General features: G+C 47.7%; 1 protein-coding gene across 1 annotated transcript; it reads right to left on the bottom strand.

Moving 5' to 3' along the window:
• Positions 1–228: 228 nt before the first annotated feature.
• CFL2 (cofilin 2) lies at positions 229–5,991 on the bottom strand. Its single transcript, XM_082058973.1, has 4 exons — positions 5,834–5,991; positions 4,084–4,391; positions 3,906–3,982; positions 229–3,813 (listed from the first exon to the last, which is right to left on the bottom strand). Exons 1-4 carry the CDS (start codon positions 5,834–5,836, stop codon positions 3,701–3,703), a joined length of 501 nt encoding a protein of 166 aa, XP_081915099.1. The 5' UTR covers positions 5,837–5,991; the 3' UTR covers positions 229–3,700.
• Between the last annotated feature and the right edge of the window lie 9,099 nt (positions 5,992–15,090).

The raw sequence follows: 15,090 nt of genomic DNA, 5'->3' as shown, positions 1-15,090 counted from the left end.
ACCATCCCACTACAAACTCCTTCATACCTATCTCCAGAGCCACCAGTGCTGGCTTTTGCTACAGCTGGGTATTGAACTGAATGGGCTGTAGGTGAAACCCATTACAAAAATAAACATACTCCATGCTTTTACTTTCTGATCTCTCCTTTCACAGTATCTGGGCGGCTCCCAAAGACAAAGTGATTAGTGTAGGTGTTACCTAGCACACAAACATACTCAACATCTGGAGACATTTAAATTAATTTTATTTATACCAGGTTTTCAAAATCAGAAATATTTCAAAGAAATTCAATACTTAATAGACAGGTGCTACATTGATGATCTTTCATCCACCATTAGTGCTGTGTTTTCACTCTACAATCATTAACTCGCCACCACAAACTAAGGGGTAACTTACAGAAGTTTGTAAAAAAATAGGCAGACATGAAAATTTGGTTTATACTGGAATTGGCATAAGAGAGTAAAGCTTATTATCAAATTGTGGCAATTGCTGTATTTCATCACTTGTTCTGAGGGAACGGTACAGCAGAAAAAGACTCTTCCGCTTAGAGAAGCACTTCGGATTTTAACTGAACATACTCAAACTCTATTTAACAATCTGACTAAGAGTGATTATTACACTCAAGTCCGCATCTATTTAAGCTTTGCATTTCTAAAATCGCCACAAGCATAAACGTCACCTTCTCACCCCTGTCTTGGACCGATTTCCCTTTTTGGGGAAATCAAGCCCTCATGTGTATACCTCTTCCAGGATTTACCAAATCAAACAAAACAACTGCTGGTTTCAAAGTATTTTTAGAAGAAAAATGCTGTTTCTGCACAAGCTACTCTCATGAAAAGTTTATTTTACATTTCTTGATCAATAAAATAACTGAAGCCATGATACCCAAAAGTCACGTCTACACCGAGATACACAGAAGATATTCAACTCGAGAGGATTTTCCTCCACTTCTCGATCACAATGAGGCCCTCACCATTTTGCATAATGACAGAAAACAACAGCTGACAAACCATTTTGGAACAGATGCCAGCTGTCTCTCATTTGTTTTATAATTCAAACAGTAACAGTTCTGTAGCACTTTATTGTTGGGTTTTTATTTAAAATAAAATAAAAAAAAAAAAAAAGCAAGCCATCTGAATTGGACCTCACATCAGTCAGTCATTTCAAGAACAAACTGAAGGCAGGCTGATCCTTTTGGATCCAAAATTGTTTTGGTAGGAATCTTACATAAATACAGTTTGTGCTTCAATTTTTTATCTACTTGGACTGAGTGAATACACATCTAAGCTAGTTAAAAAAAAAAAAACAAAAAAAACAAAAGTAACTTTTCATAGTCAACTTAGAAGCCACAGACATCTCTCCAGACTGTTTGCAGCACAGACAAACAATAAATTTAAACACAGTACTCTTTAAAAAAGTTTACTGTCTAAAATGAAATTCAAATGGTTTATTAAAATTTAACATTTTCAGTTTTGGCTTTTTCTAAGGAAAACATTTATACCTTGTGAAAAATCAGTTAAAAGATAATTTCATTATACTGTACTGAAGTCAGACATAAAGCACAAAGGAGATCCTTACATTAAATTGGGCTTTACACGCAACGTGAATAATCAGAAATAGACTATTTTGAGGAATAAAAAGGGGTTTTTCCTTTATCTAGACAACATGCATACCATCAGTTACTTCTCAACCTTAAAAGGTACCTGAAAGGAGAGTTTTGTAGAACAAAACCAAGACTCATTAATACACTTAGTAAGTCAGTGGTCATCATGCCTTTTTAGTTAAATTCTAGTAAAGTTTAGTCTACATACAACAGCTAACACAATGAGGTGTGCAAGTCATAGGGATAGCCAGAAGCCTGAAACAAAGTCTTAAAGTTCTACAGGACAAGAGAGCCTAAACACAGTACCACTAAGTCATTTAAACTACTTATTAAAAAAATAATAATAAAAATAATTTTATTATTGTCTGTTTCCTTGCTGAAAAAGGGCTATGAACTGAACATAAAGGGCCCATATTTAAAAGCTCCATAGTTCTACTCTACCAACTTTTTAAAATAAGGTAATGATAAAGAGCATTCCTTCTAGCAGCATGTACAGCTCAGCTGCGAGTGGCTGCCCAACAGCGCTCCTTTACGCATACCAGGAGAATCATGTCCAGTTTTGCCATTTGTGGATAACGATGACAAGATACAAAAGCATGTGTTTGCCATAAATAGCTCTGGCTAACGGAGGATTGCTCACACAGAGCAGATCAAATTCTCTATAAGGAGAGCATTATTTGGCTCCCAGCCAAAACATGTCCCCAATGCAAGCCTCAGTAGTGGCAAACACTTTCCAGTTCTATTTACATAGAAGCTAACAAGTAGAACAGTTAATTTAGGCTATTTCTTGTACCAAGCCCGCCTCCGCTGCAACCCTCAAGAAACAAAAATCATTTATCGGCTTCATATTCTGCATACAATTGTCATTACACATCATCTTAGCAAAAAAAGACGGCGAGCTGTAAGATTTTGTGCAAGGTTTAACTCTGACATGTAGAACTTTAAGAACATTCAGGTACAAAACACGCTGCGTGGTTAATCACTTCATATGTTTCTGACACAAGTGTTTCATGGAACTAATGGTCTCTAGTAGTGGTAGCTTCTTCAATGGTAAACTAGAATCAGGTCCTTTATTGAATGATCAGAACAGAGCCACAAAGTATTGTAAAGCAGTGCCTAAACCATGATTAGGAATGAAAAAACTGCATTATTTGAGATTAATGATTATTTATCTTTACAATACTTTCCACAGAAGTTATCTGAAATATGCTTAAACATATTTAAAAACTATATTTTCCAATGAAAACAAGGCAACATTCTGTAATAAGCCACAAGTTTTATTGCAACGTGGCCAGTTCTTGATCTCAAAAAACCAACGTTCCATTTAAGGCTCTTTTTAATACAGAAATTGCCACCATGATTGATGTTTTACAAAACTTTAGTGTTTCAAGACTCACATGGTAAACAGGTAACTTCTACTCCTGTTCAGTAGTGTACATTCACTGGAAAACAAAAGGCATCGTAACAGCTACTTCATTTATAAAGATATGCATGTAACAGGAATGAAACTGAGGTACTACAATGATTTGATGACACAGTTACAGCAACTTAATTGGCATTCCTTTGGGGGGGGGGGGGCAGGTCAAACATATTACAAAAAAGTGCTTTAAATGCATAGTGTTGTGTGCTGCCATGTCACAAAAATAGGCTTGTCAAGGCAGGTGAGGTGTATGAATGCACAAGAGCCTCATGGAACTGCAATCAAGTGCAACTGTAAGTAATACTGTATAGAGTCTACCATCCGACCAGTGGACAATACTTTCAAGGCATTCAATTAGCTTACCCTTTGCTGTCTGCTGGACTATTCACATTAACTATCACATTCATTGTACACGTTGCAAGGAATGCCTGCCACGTCAGTTTTGGCTAAGAGTATGACGTGAAAGCATTCCTTGGATCCTACAAAAAACTACCAGGATTAAACAGTCTAATGGCAATCACTGGTAGACTGCTTAACAATGACATCTCCTTCAGGGGCATTAGGGAAAGGACTTATTTTTTGAGGAGGGCAGGGGACAGGGAGACTAATACTATTCCAATTGAACGAGCTGCAGAAATGGAAGCTCCTTAGATCCAGATGGCACTTGTCTGTCTTTTTATAAGGGTTTTCCTTCAAGTGAAACTACCACGTTGCCTCCCAATTTCTCTCCAAGTGTTGAACGGTCCTTAATATCATCCAAACCATTTACTTGCCACTCATGTTTAATACCTGAAAGGCAGATGGAAAACAAACGTACTTGTGAGAACCTCAAGATCTAGACAGCATTATAAATAATAAGCAAAACATTCTAAAGGTTGTACCTGTAAATTTCTTTTTAATGGCATCTTTAGAGCTTGCGTAGATCATCTTGCTTTTTAAAGGTGCACTTTCAGGAGCCCTTTGAAGGAAAAAAGAAAAAACACAACCAAGCAGTTATTCAGTCATCAGGTGTTAATTCTGGAATATTCAAGTTTAACAACAAACTTTGCTCTTACACACCAGAATATAAATACCAGGTCTTCTTTCTTAGATTCCTTTGTCTCGTATGTGGCATCATACAAAGCGTATCGGCAATCATTCAAAGGTAGCAACTTTACAAAGGCTGTATAGGGGTCCTCCACGGTATCTCCAATGTCACCAACCAATATCTGCTTTGACTCCTCTACAATTATTTGTTTTTTGTCATCACTTAAGCAGAAGAGAACGGCTTTCTTTCTTTTTTTAATCTCTTCTGGGGTTGAAGATTTCCTTACTTTCATGTCATTAAAAACCTTTATGACTTCATCATTCACTGTTACTCCAGAAGCCTGTAAAATGAGATCAAAGGAATAATTTAAACAGCAGAAATTAACACTCACCAGACAAGATGATAGCCCACAGTGCTAGATAAAGAAGTCTGCCTGCCCCTGTAAGAATAAAAATACTGTACTCAACGTGAACACACTATGAATTTAGTAATTGTTGCAGGACTGGAGCAGAAGATATGAAGGAGGTGTAAATTCTGTACTCTCCTGTTGCAGATCTCAGCATCTTCAGTGATTCGGGATGGCAGTTTTATACAACTAGGCATACAACTGTACTACTCAAGCAGTTTTCCATTACCTTATCATACCCTTGGCTCACTGGGGGGGAAGGTTGGGAAGCAGGGGCTTGGAGGGGATGTGAACACAGGAGAGGAGTTTGTAGTTTGGGGTTGGGATGGAGGGTGGGGGTTTTGTTCTTTTTGTTCGTTTTTAGCGGAACAAACACTACAGCAGCAGCCCACATCCAGCACTGTCATGACTCTCACTCTGCTGGGTGATGTAAGGCTCTACAAGCAGCAGAAATGTTTTCTGCATTGTGTCAGCTTCAACACCACGCTTTAAAAACTCCTGAATTTTACTTCGCACTGCTGCACACAAGTATTCCCTGCTTGTTATTTCTTTGTAGGAAAATACCAGTTACAGTGTATGCCGCTTCCCTTCGGGCTCGCAAGCCGTTCAAAACCCGAGCCTACAACAGCAAGAAAAGCAGACACTGGCAGGGCAAGCGGGGAGCTCGCGGCAAAAACACAACAATGTACCGAACCCCATGGCGAGGGCGCGGGCTGATCCCAACCGCAGCGCCCCGGCTCCCGGCCCCGCAGCCGCATCTGGGGAGGCGGCGCTGCCCGGCAGGCAGGTGCACTGGGAGCCGCCGGCTTTGTCCCCGCGGGAGCCGCCTGCCCCCTCTACGGCTTTGTTCGCAGGGGCGGCCCTCGCCTCCGGGGAGCGGCAGCCCCGCAGCCCGGCTCGCCCCGACCCTCGCTCCAGCCCCAGCGCGCCCGGGGCGGCACCGGCAGCTCCCCCGCCGGCGGCGGACACCTCTGGGGCACGGCCGGGCCGCAGCAGCGGCTCCCCCGAGGGGGCGCCGGGAGCCGCGCAGGCCCCACCGGGAGCCCCTCTCCCCGCGCCCGCCGGCAGCGGCCGGACCGCCACCCCTCACCCGCACCGAGAGGCGCTCGCACGCCCGAGCGGTGCCGCAGGGAGCGCTGCGCTGCGCCGCCGGGCCCGAGCCGCCAGCCCCCGGCCCCACCGCGGCCCGCCCCGCCGCCCGCTCCTGCCCCGCGGCCGCTCCCACCGCCCCTTCCCCCCGCACCCGGCTAAAATTAGACTAAAATGGCCGCCAGAGGCCGCGGGGCCGCGCCGGGCCTGCTCTGCTCTGCTCAGCCCCGCGCCGCCGCTGCCCCGCCAGCCGCCCTCCCCGCTCGGCCGCGCCGCGCCGCCCTTACCATGGCGCCGGGTCCCGGGGCAGCGGCTGCCTGCGGTGCGGTGCTGCTCCACGCAGGAGAGCGCTGCGCTGGGGGCGAAGCGGGCGGGGACTCGGGCCGGGCGGGGGATGAGCCGCGGCGGCCGGGGAGGGCCGGTCACATGGGCCGCGCCGCCACCACGTGCCGCCGGGCCGCGCCGCGCCGGGCCGCCCCCCGCGGGGCTGGGCCAGACCGGGCCGGGGCTGCGGGGTCCGGCCCTCTGCGCGGCACGGGGAGCCGCTGCTGCCCCGGGGGTGCGGCTGGCAGCGCCCAGGAGGCCGCCTCGGCCTCGCAGCCACCGGCTTCCACCCTCGGCCACCCCCAGGCCTGCCCCGGCGGGCGCGGGCTGTTGAGGGGACGGCGCCGGGCACAGGCAGCCGCAGCCGCGCCGGGCGGGGCAGGACGGCGCGGGTCACGCTGGAGCCGGGCACGGGCGCTCCCCGCTCTGCCCGCAGCTCCTGCCTGGGGCCGCTGTGTTCGCCGGGGTGTGTTCCGATGCTCTAAAGTCACGATTTTGGCATCGCACCCCTGTTCGTGCTTCGTGGCCGAGCGCTGTCTGTGTGTCTGCATGAGCCTGACAAGACGGCATAGGGGGCATTCAGTGTGTGCTGTGTGCTGCAGCCCATGCCAGCGGACAAGGGCATGGTCGGGACTGTGCAGCTCTCTGCTCCCTGAACTGGTGCATGTGAAAGCCGAGAGCTCCAAAACAAGCAGGGTTTCAACCAGCAGTGTGTGTGAGCACCCCACCTGTGTTGTGGCCAGTTAGCTGTCTGTCCCCAGAACACCTGAATTGTTAATAGTACCTTCATAGAAAACGGCTAACTAGTGTTTTAGCAGCGCGCATGTATATATATACACATATGTGTATATACATTCATGCTGCATTGTGTGGGGGATGTGGGATTTTTTCTCTTTTCTCCATTACTGTACACTGCTACACTGACCAGAGGAGCCACTGTGTTTCCAGTTTTTGAGTCACATCCTGCCCTCTCTCTATGCAGAATTCAAGACTGATTGGCATTCATCAATATTCAAAATTTGGCCCCTCTGCTTTGAAATCACTGACGTGGAGCTATATTATGCCTCCAGCTTGTTACACCCACACGTTCAGGACCCCCACACACTGCCAATGAGCTGAAAATGGCCAGTTTATTCAGCTTTTTTCTAGTTTATGGCCACTCATTCACTCCTACAGCCTGTTCAGTGCCAGCAATGTGGGACCCAGGAAGGAGAACCTTTATTGCATATTTACATTTAAAGAATCAGCCATTATGCAATTCAGTTTTCAAATTCAATATGTGCTGCTTTTTGTCAAGCCAATAACTAGTTAGGATAGGTGAAAATTGTTAATGGGAATTAATAGCACAAATTCTAAACCGGATAACGCTCAAAACACAGTTTTATGGTTGGCTTAAACCAACGTAAGTCCACGGGAATGCCTTGACAGCCCCATTTCTGGGCATCTGCTGCTCTTGTGTAGCTTCATGGACTGGGGTGGACTGGAGTGGTTTCAGATCCTCCCCATCAGGATGGTTTAATGTATCCTAAAGCAGCATTCACGACACTGCAGTGCATCACGGCGCTATGTGTGACACAGGCCCTTCTCAGTGGCCCAAGTGGAGGTTTGTGTCCTTGCAGCCGTACACAATGTTGGGAGGCTACTATGGCAAAGAGCAGCACGGGGGTTTCTTCGCCTTTGTAAGCAGATGTAGCTGTGTCCTTGTGCTGTACATCACTGCTGTGGGCTCAGTGTTCTTCTAACACTGGTGCGGTACCGTGAACGTGCTGTGTGTGAGTGCCCTCAGCCACCACTGCAGGGCCTCTGCACTGCACATCCCAGGCTGCTGAAATGAAAGCTGGAAAAAGAGTTACCAGCTCCAGAGTTGGACGGCTGGGTAGATGCTCCAAGAAAGAGTTACCAGCTCTGGAGTTGTGTGGCTGGGTAGATGCTCCAGGGATGACAACTCCAAAATTGTGCATGACTAACCCTCTGTCTTTACTACCATGGAAACTGAATAATGAATGGGAAGTGCTTGTTATTCTCATCACCTCACAAGGTGCATACCTGAGGCACTCAGGCACACAGGGCTGCTCCTGAACATCACTGACTGGTACCTGGCAAATTGTCAAGAGTACAGAAGAAGGAGTACTGAAGAAGGAATATTTTAGGACTTTATAGACACCTCTGAGAGATAAATGAGTTCAACAGAATTGGAGATAATTTTCAGGGTGAAAAACAGGTCACAAGTAAGCAGAAAGGGGCTTCTTATTTTCAAGAAAATGAACAATGGACTCCCAGTAACTGTAGCGATCAGGGAAGGAACTTGTGATAGAGCCCAATGGTGACCTTGAAGGCCACAGAAATGGCCACTGTCCAGCCAAGAGCCATAATGACCAAGCAAATCTTGCTGGAGCACACTCGGACAAAACTGGTTCACCACCTTGGCTGCACTCAGGAAGCCCTGAGTTTCACTACCCTTGTGCTACAAGACCTGCATCCCACCAGGCACCACCGAAATAGCCCTATGATTCAGAGAGCCCAGCAGCAGCAGCACTAAAAGCTTTGTGAATGATACCCTATGTGGAGCGCATGCCTCTGAGGAAGCCCTCCAAGCCTCCCCTCGCCCTCCGGGGATGGAAGAAATGACTCACTGGGAAGCAGAAGGCACTGTTTGTTTGGATTCAACTCCTGGATGCTCATTAGCACAAAGTGATTATAATGGACTAAGTTGCCTTATGCATTGAAGCTCTCTGAAGTCATAGTCCTTTCCTTTTGTACCCTGTACATCCCATTTGCTTCTCTGTCAGAGTCACTAAACTCCATGTTACCGTTTCAGCCTCATTTCCCATGGAAGCAAGGCCTCTGCCTGGCCTCCTCGGGCATCCCTTCTCTCGCTTGGGCTAGTCCTTGTCCCAGTGACTTTTTAACTTGTTAGCTTACTTGAGTTAAATCTGGCAGAAGGATAGAGGTCACAAAAGTAATTAAGATCCTTAATTAAGTAATTAAGTTTCATAAAAGAGTTCATTTGAGATAGAAGAAAGTGGGGCCGTATGTCTAGCAGTTCAGCTGAGGAACTCAGTTTCTGCCAGGAAACATCAGGTCTCTTCTGGTGTAGCCAGATTACCTTCAGGAAGAAGACTACAAAGGGAAAGCAGAGGAACTTATGTAGGTGTACACTGAAATAACAGAAAGTCTTAATACTGTTCAGTTAAAAAAAAAATCAGTCAAGGGAGAGAAATCCATAGGAGAGTGTACTGTCTGCGATCTGTTGCTCAGGGCACTTCCTTTCCCCCTTTGCTCTCTTGTGTGCCTCTGGAAAATGTCCTGTTTCCCTCCAACAATTTTGTGTTTTCAGTGGGAGTGCAAAGAATGCTGGATAAAATCTAAGTTCTTGTAAGAGAGTATTACAGAAAACCCCAATGAAAGGCAAACACTGAGGTTTTATGCCTTTCTTCACACTGCAGATACATTTATTTTTAAAATAATTTGACCACAAGTGGCAGATCCTAGCACAATTTCGCTGCAAGTTAGCAAGACTTGCGGTGCCTCCCACAGGCGCTCACCCCGCAGTGCTGCAGCACGGGGCAGGTGCGTGGCTGCCGTGGAACAGGGGTGCCCAGCGACCCGGGATTTCCCCTCGGGGAACCTTGGCAGGGTCACCGGCGCGGCTTCAAGCAGCCCCTTCCGCCGGTGTGGTCCGAGTCCCTCCGGGGCGCTATCAGTCAGCTTCTCAGCGGCTCGGGCCGGGCTGAGGAGGAGCGCGGTGCCGGCCGTGCCCGCCGGGCGAGCCGGGCCCCTTGCGTCAGCCGGGCCGCTGCCAGCGCATTCCTGCGGCTGAGTCACGGCCGGGCGGCCGCCCCGCAACCCCAGCGCGGCCCCGCGGCTGCTGCCGCCCGGCCTGGGGGGGCCACCGCCTGCCTGCCCTCCCCAGCCACCGCCTGCCTGCCCTCCCCAGCCACCGCCTGCCTGCCTTCCCCAGCCACCGCCTGCCTGCCTTCCCCAGCCACCGCCTGCCTGCCCTCCCCAGCCACCGCCTGCCTGCCCTCCCCAGCCACCGCCTGCCTGCCTTCCCCAGCCACCGCCTGCCTGCCCTCCCCAGCCACCGCCTGCCTGCCCTCCCCAGCCACCGCCCGGGGCTCGGCGTCCTCCCGCTCCGTCCTCGCTGCAGCCGGGGATGCGGCTGCCAGAGGTGGGGCAAGACTTGCTGCAGCAGCCGTGCCAGCTGCAGCGCCACGGTGCTTCGGCTGGTTCGAGCAGCCCTTTTCCCTGCCAAGTGGAGCCGCTTTTCTGACCCAGCACTGGTGTGGCTGAAGAAATGCCTTTGCTTTTTCTTTTGTAATTATTCCTTGGAAAGCTCTTCAGCCGCCCGCGCTCCCTGGCCGGGTTCACCGCACGGCCCCACACTCCTCTCCCGGGCAGAGAAAGGCAGGAAAATAGCCGGCCCGAGTGCTGGAGGAGCTGCAGCCACCTGGTTTTTGGGGCAGGGTGGGTGGAATTCCCCACGCTCCCCTCCCCCGTGACTCTCAGCCCCGTGCTGAAGTCACACGTGCCCGTGAATCATAACGCCGGGCCTGTCATCGGCCAACGGACAATAAGAGAGAGATTTAATTAAAATGTTTTGCCTTGTAATGACATCATTTCAGGGATGGTATTTAAACATCAAAAAAGGAAATAAAAATTCCTCCTATGAGAGAAATGTGGAAACTAATGGCAGAAAAATGGCTGAACAGAACAAGAAGTTCCCCTGAAGTCAAATACAGGGAAACTTTGCTGAACCTTATTAATGAACACAGAATATACAAATACTTTCAAGTAATTAGCACATATTCAACATTCACAAAGGTTTGCACATTTATAGCATTAGAACAAGTAATGACTATTTACCCTGCCTTCATAAATCCTGTATGCCCTGCAAAATGCCTTTTCCCCATGAACAGTTTCTTCCCAAGTCTTCCCTCTTGCTGCCTCTTGTTCACAACTGAGAAAAATTTTCAGCATTATCTCAGGTAAGGAAGGATTTATAAGATCAGCCACTGACCACAGCAATTATTCAATTTATTAACTTTTTTTTTCCAACTTCCAAGGTAAACACAGTTTTTTGGTTGTTTTTTTTTGTTTTTTTTTTTTTTTTTATTTTTTTCCCAATCCACATGTAGCATTTTTATTCCAAGGTGTCAAAACTTTTCATTAAAATCACTAATGAAGTATCCCTGCCTGATGGGTATTACTTACCCGGTTCGATAGTCGCCCGGGGTCACCCAGGAAGGCTGCGGCAAGGCAAGGGACAGGGAGTCTTGGATCCCCATCCCTGCTTCAATTATTTTATTGAAACCTCTGTTTCAAGCAAACAGCAAAGTCAGACTTTCCTTCTCAATAAGCATCCTCTGACAACACAAGGTTCTAAGAGTTTGACGTTGTCTGTTACCTCCAACTACTGATATGTCAGAGAGATGCTTATGTGTACATACAGTGAAGCAGAACCCTGGCTATGTAGCAGACATGGATGCAATATGGCAAATCCTATCTAAAGAGAGGAAATGTAAAAAGCAGCATCATTTCCTGGGAGCACAGTAGTTGCTGGGCATCACAGAATAAATGCTTAATACAGTGAAATGGCAAGAAGGGAGCCAAAGTGACCTTTAGAGAACGAGGAGTGTATAGCTGACCTATACACTGGGTAAGTGGATTAGGGGAAGAGCTGCCAGAACGCTTTTGGAAGAATAGGCTGTAACACTAAACAAGATATAGATCTTACTATTTAATTATTCTAATGAAATAGAAGTCCAGAAATGTTCTTCAAGCAGTCAAAAAGCAATGGCATAATTTACTGGATGTATCAGTCACCTGAAAAACCTCTCCTGGATAATCCATCCCTTCTGTGTTCTTGTTTCATATACGTAACGTTTTCCTATAAAATGAGCTAATGGCAGAGTCCCCTGAAAGTGAAAATCTCTCACACTAAAAGTGTGACAGCTATAAAACCAGCATGAAAAAAAAAACAAAAAAACCCTAAAACGTTTTCTGGTCCTGCCGGCTTGTTTTAGCTGAAGTATGCCGCTTTTAGCATGAAATATGTTATTCTGGCTGTCTGTGTCTGCAGCAGAGGAGGGTAACACATGGGGAGTCACACCCGGGAGCTCCTGTGGAAGAGCCTTTCCTCAGCCCACGGCTTTACTCACAGCTGCAGGCGGATCCACCAGCCTCATCCTCCTTCCCAGCACTATTCAAGGACACGCATACGAGTCACACAGAGGAGGTGCCCTTGGTAGTCTTGCTGGTTTCTGTCAGGAATTTCTAGGAGAGCTATAAAACTGGGATGCCTGAGGTTAGCGGGGATGTTAATCAATGCAATGGTCCCGGTAGGTGCTTCTTCAATAGCAATTCCACCCGTTGCTAACCTCTTTGAGTTTCTGGCAAAAAATCCCTGCCTTTGCCACCAGAAGAAAGTTGTCTGTTACTACAGTGGGTGTACATCACCACGATATGCCTCACTCGAGCCACGTGTCTCTTATTGCTGCAATGTCCTTTTGCTGTGCATGTGCCTCAGTAGCGTTCAGTGATTTTTGCTCTTTTTCCTGTGTCTTACAAATGGAGTGATAGTCCTTATGCTGGCAGTCTCCAAGTTCCTCCCTCCAAGCTTAGGAATTCAAATTCTGGTGCTTTGTAGACTAGGATTTCAATAGACTTGCCACAGCACAGAAGCAGAGTTTTTTGTTTCTTTTTAAAATTAGAAGGGAGATAGAAATGTGGTCTGTTTCTTTGTGCTGTGATGCAACAGTTGGTTCTTTGCTTGCTCGCAGTATGTAAAATTTAGTACATAAACATAATAAAACTTACACAGAGAAGGACAACAGTAGTGTCACCAAAATAAAATCCACGTTTACGACTTTCCTAACAGTGCTTTCATCTGGTTTAGGTTTCTGAAAATTTGTTCAGCCGCAGGGTGGTGACACCTCTCAGCAGAGGAGCAGGACAGCTGGAAGGGGTCATTTCTTGAACGGCTTCAGCCTGGTTCGCAGGAGGATGACTGCCAAAAGTTAGGATGCAGTCAGACACCTCAGCAGATGACACAACTGGTGCTTCTCCAGGAAGAGGTGGCACTGATTTCAGAAAACTCGTTCCCTTACGGATAGATGCATGCAGAAGTTCAAGATGCTGGGGCTGTTTGGCATGTAAGGACTATAATGATTCAGCTTTGTGAGTCCCCAAAAAGTGGGCCCTCTGAGATAGCCAGGGTTCCTGGCGGGACAAGGAATCCTTGCTTTCCTGTGGCTGGACAAGTGCAGAGCAGTACTGTGCACAGATTGCACATAGAATTTGGGCACTAATCCCAAGTCTTGCAGCCTTGGCCTTATTCTGCTACTAACCTTCATCACTCCAGGCTTCCCCTCCTACTGGGGTTATGTCATCGCATTGGAATAAGGTCCTTGGAAAATGGACTGTTTCTAATTGTGATCAGCACTTCTATGATGTAGATCTGATTTAAGGAGACGTCTTTGCAATAGAAAAAGTAATCACCAGGAAAGGATCAAATCTTCACCAGGAGATGGAGGCAGCCATCACAAAAGTGCCAAGACAGGAGATTAATTCATGTGGCCTCTTTAGACTGGAAGTTGCAAAGATCAGACAAAAAGGAGGACAGAAACTTTTGGTTCTGAAGTTTTAATACTATTAAAATTACTCTGAACAGACCTGGGACTCAGTTTGCAGCATTTGGATCTGAATGGAAGGAAATTGTGTTTGATGAATGTTGAACCCAAGGACTGGTACTAAGAAACCTCTCAGAAGCAAAGAAAACAAAAGATGCATGGGCTAAACCTACCCAAGCATTGCAAAGCCCCCTCTCAAAATACGTTGCTTAAAAAGTTGATCTTGCCTTTTAAAATAGCTAGATTTTTCTTTTTCAGATAGCAATCTAAAAATAAAATGTTAGCTAAGCCTAACATGCTAAATACATGAGTTGACATCACTTTCTGATGGTTGAGGATGTGCTTTAGGATGACTGGGGCACAGGAATATTTATAACCGCTGCTGGATCGCGGGACCTGTCGGTCAGTGCAGAAGCGTCCTTCGGTGACAGCCGCGCTCCCGAGCGGTGCCAGCACCGCGGGGCCCAGCATGTGACCGATGGTGGGATCTGCTCAGGAATGCTCGTGAAAGGCAGCTATGAAGCCCTGATGCCACAGGCAAATCCCCATGCTGCCCAGAGTCAAGTGCAGAACTGCCGTCCAAACCCCGTTCCAGCATCCTGGCTCACATTTCTGCCATTTCCAACGCCTGATGCGCAGCAGCCAAGCCACAGCACAGCCTGTCTCCTCCACGTCCTTCCCTCTCCGAACTGATTTCATCTGTAAGGCGATTGAAGAAGAAAAATAGGAAAGCATATAGATTATTATATATGTTACTATAAGACTGCTAATCTAGAAAATAGCTATACAAAGCCTAAATAAACTGGTAAACTGGGAACTGCACACTGACAAAAGTCAGGTTGGAGGGTGCACGGTCCCAGCAGAGCAGGAATATTCTCTGCAAGACAACTTTGTTACATGGGAAATGATTGTGCAAGCTGCCGTTTCCAGCTCCTTCGCACGGCCCTGTTTAATCAGGCTGTACACAGCGCCAGAATGACCCTGTGCTGCGACACAATGCTAGCGCTGTGGCACTACGTTACTAGAATAAAGACATTTCTTTCGCGGTTCTTTGAAATAAATCTAAGAAATTCTGTGATTCTGCTAAAGGAATGGCGAACGACTGTAGAGAAGAATAAGTGAAAGCTGATCTTCTGTGGGCAGCAGCCAGTGCTTTGGAGAGTATGCTGTCACGTAACATCCTTGTAGGAAACTTGGCCCAATCAAACATTTCTATCATCAAAAGCGAGTGACCTGAACAGCTGGATCCAGGCTGCGAGCTGCGGGCAGGGCGCAGGCAGGGTGCAGGCAGGGTGCAGGCAGAGCACAGGCGGGGTGCAGGGAGGGCGCAGGCAGGGTGCGGGCAGGGTGCAGGCAGGGCGCAGGCAGGGTGCGGGCAGGGCGCAGGCAGGGTGCGGGCAGGGCGCGGGCAGGGCGCGGGCAGGGCGCGGGCAGGGTGCGGGTGCTCGCTGCCTTCTCCCTCCCTGGCAAAGGCTGCGGGGCGCTGGCGTGGGGCCCAGCACCTCCCGACAGACCCACAGCCTCTCGCGAGGCAATGGCTGACACGCTCCTGTGTTTGCACACCCAGAAAGCATTTTTTACCTTATTCT

The sequence above is a fragment of the Streptopelia decaocto genome (genome assembly GCF_964273445.1).
Source record: "Streptopelia decaocto genome assembly, chromosome: 7".
Lineage (NCBI taxonomy): Eukaryota > Metazoa > Chordata > Aves > Columbiformes > Columbidae > Streptopelia > Streptopelia decaocto.
Note: the sequence above shows the minus strand (reverse complement) of the source record. Positions and strands in the feature narration are given on the sequence as shown.

Bases quoted from the DNA above. Each gene is read 5' to 3' on its own strand.
- CFL2 (XM_082058973.1), bottom strand. The intron at 3,983-4,083 runs GTGTGTAAGAGC...TTTCCTTCAAAG, and splicing joins GACCTGGTATTTATATTCTG to GGCTCCTGAAAGTGCACCTT. The intron at 3,814-3,905 runs GTACAACCTTTA...TCTGCCTTTCAG, and splicing joins CATTAAAAAGAAATTTACAG to GTATTAAACATGAGTGGCAA.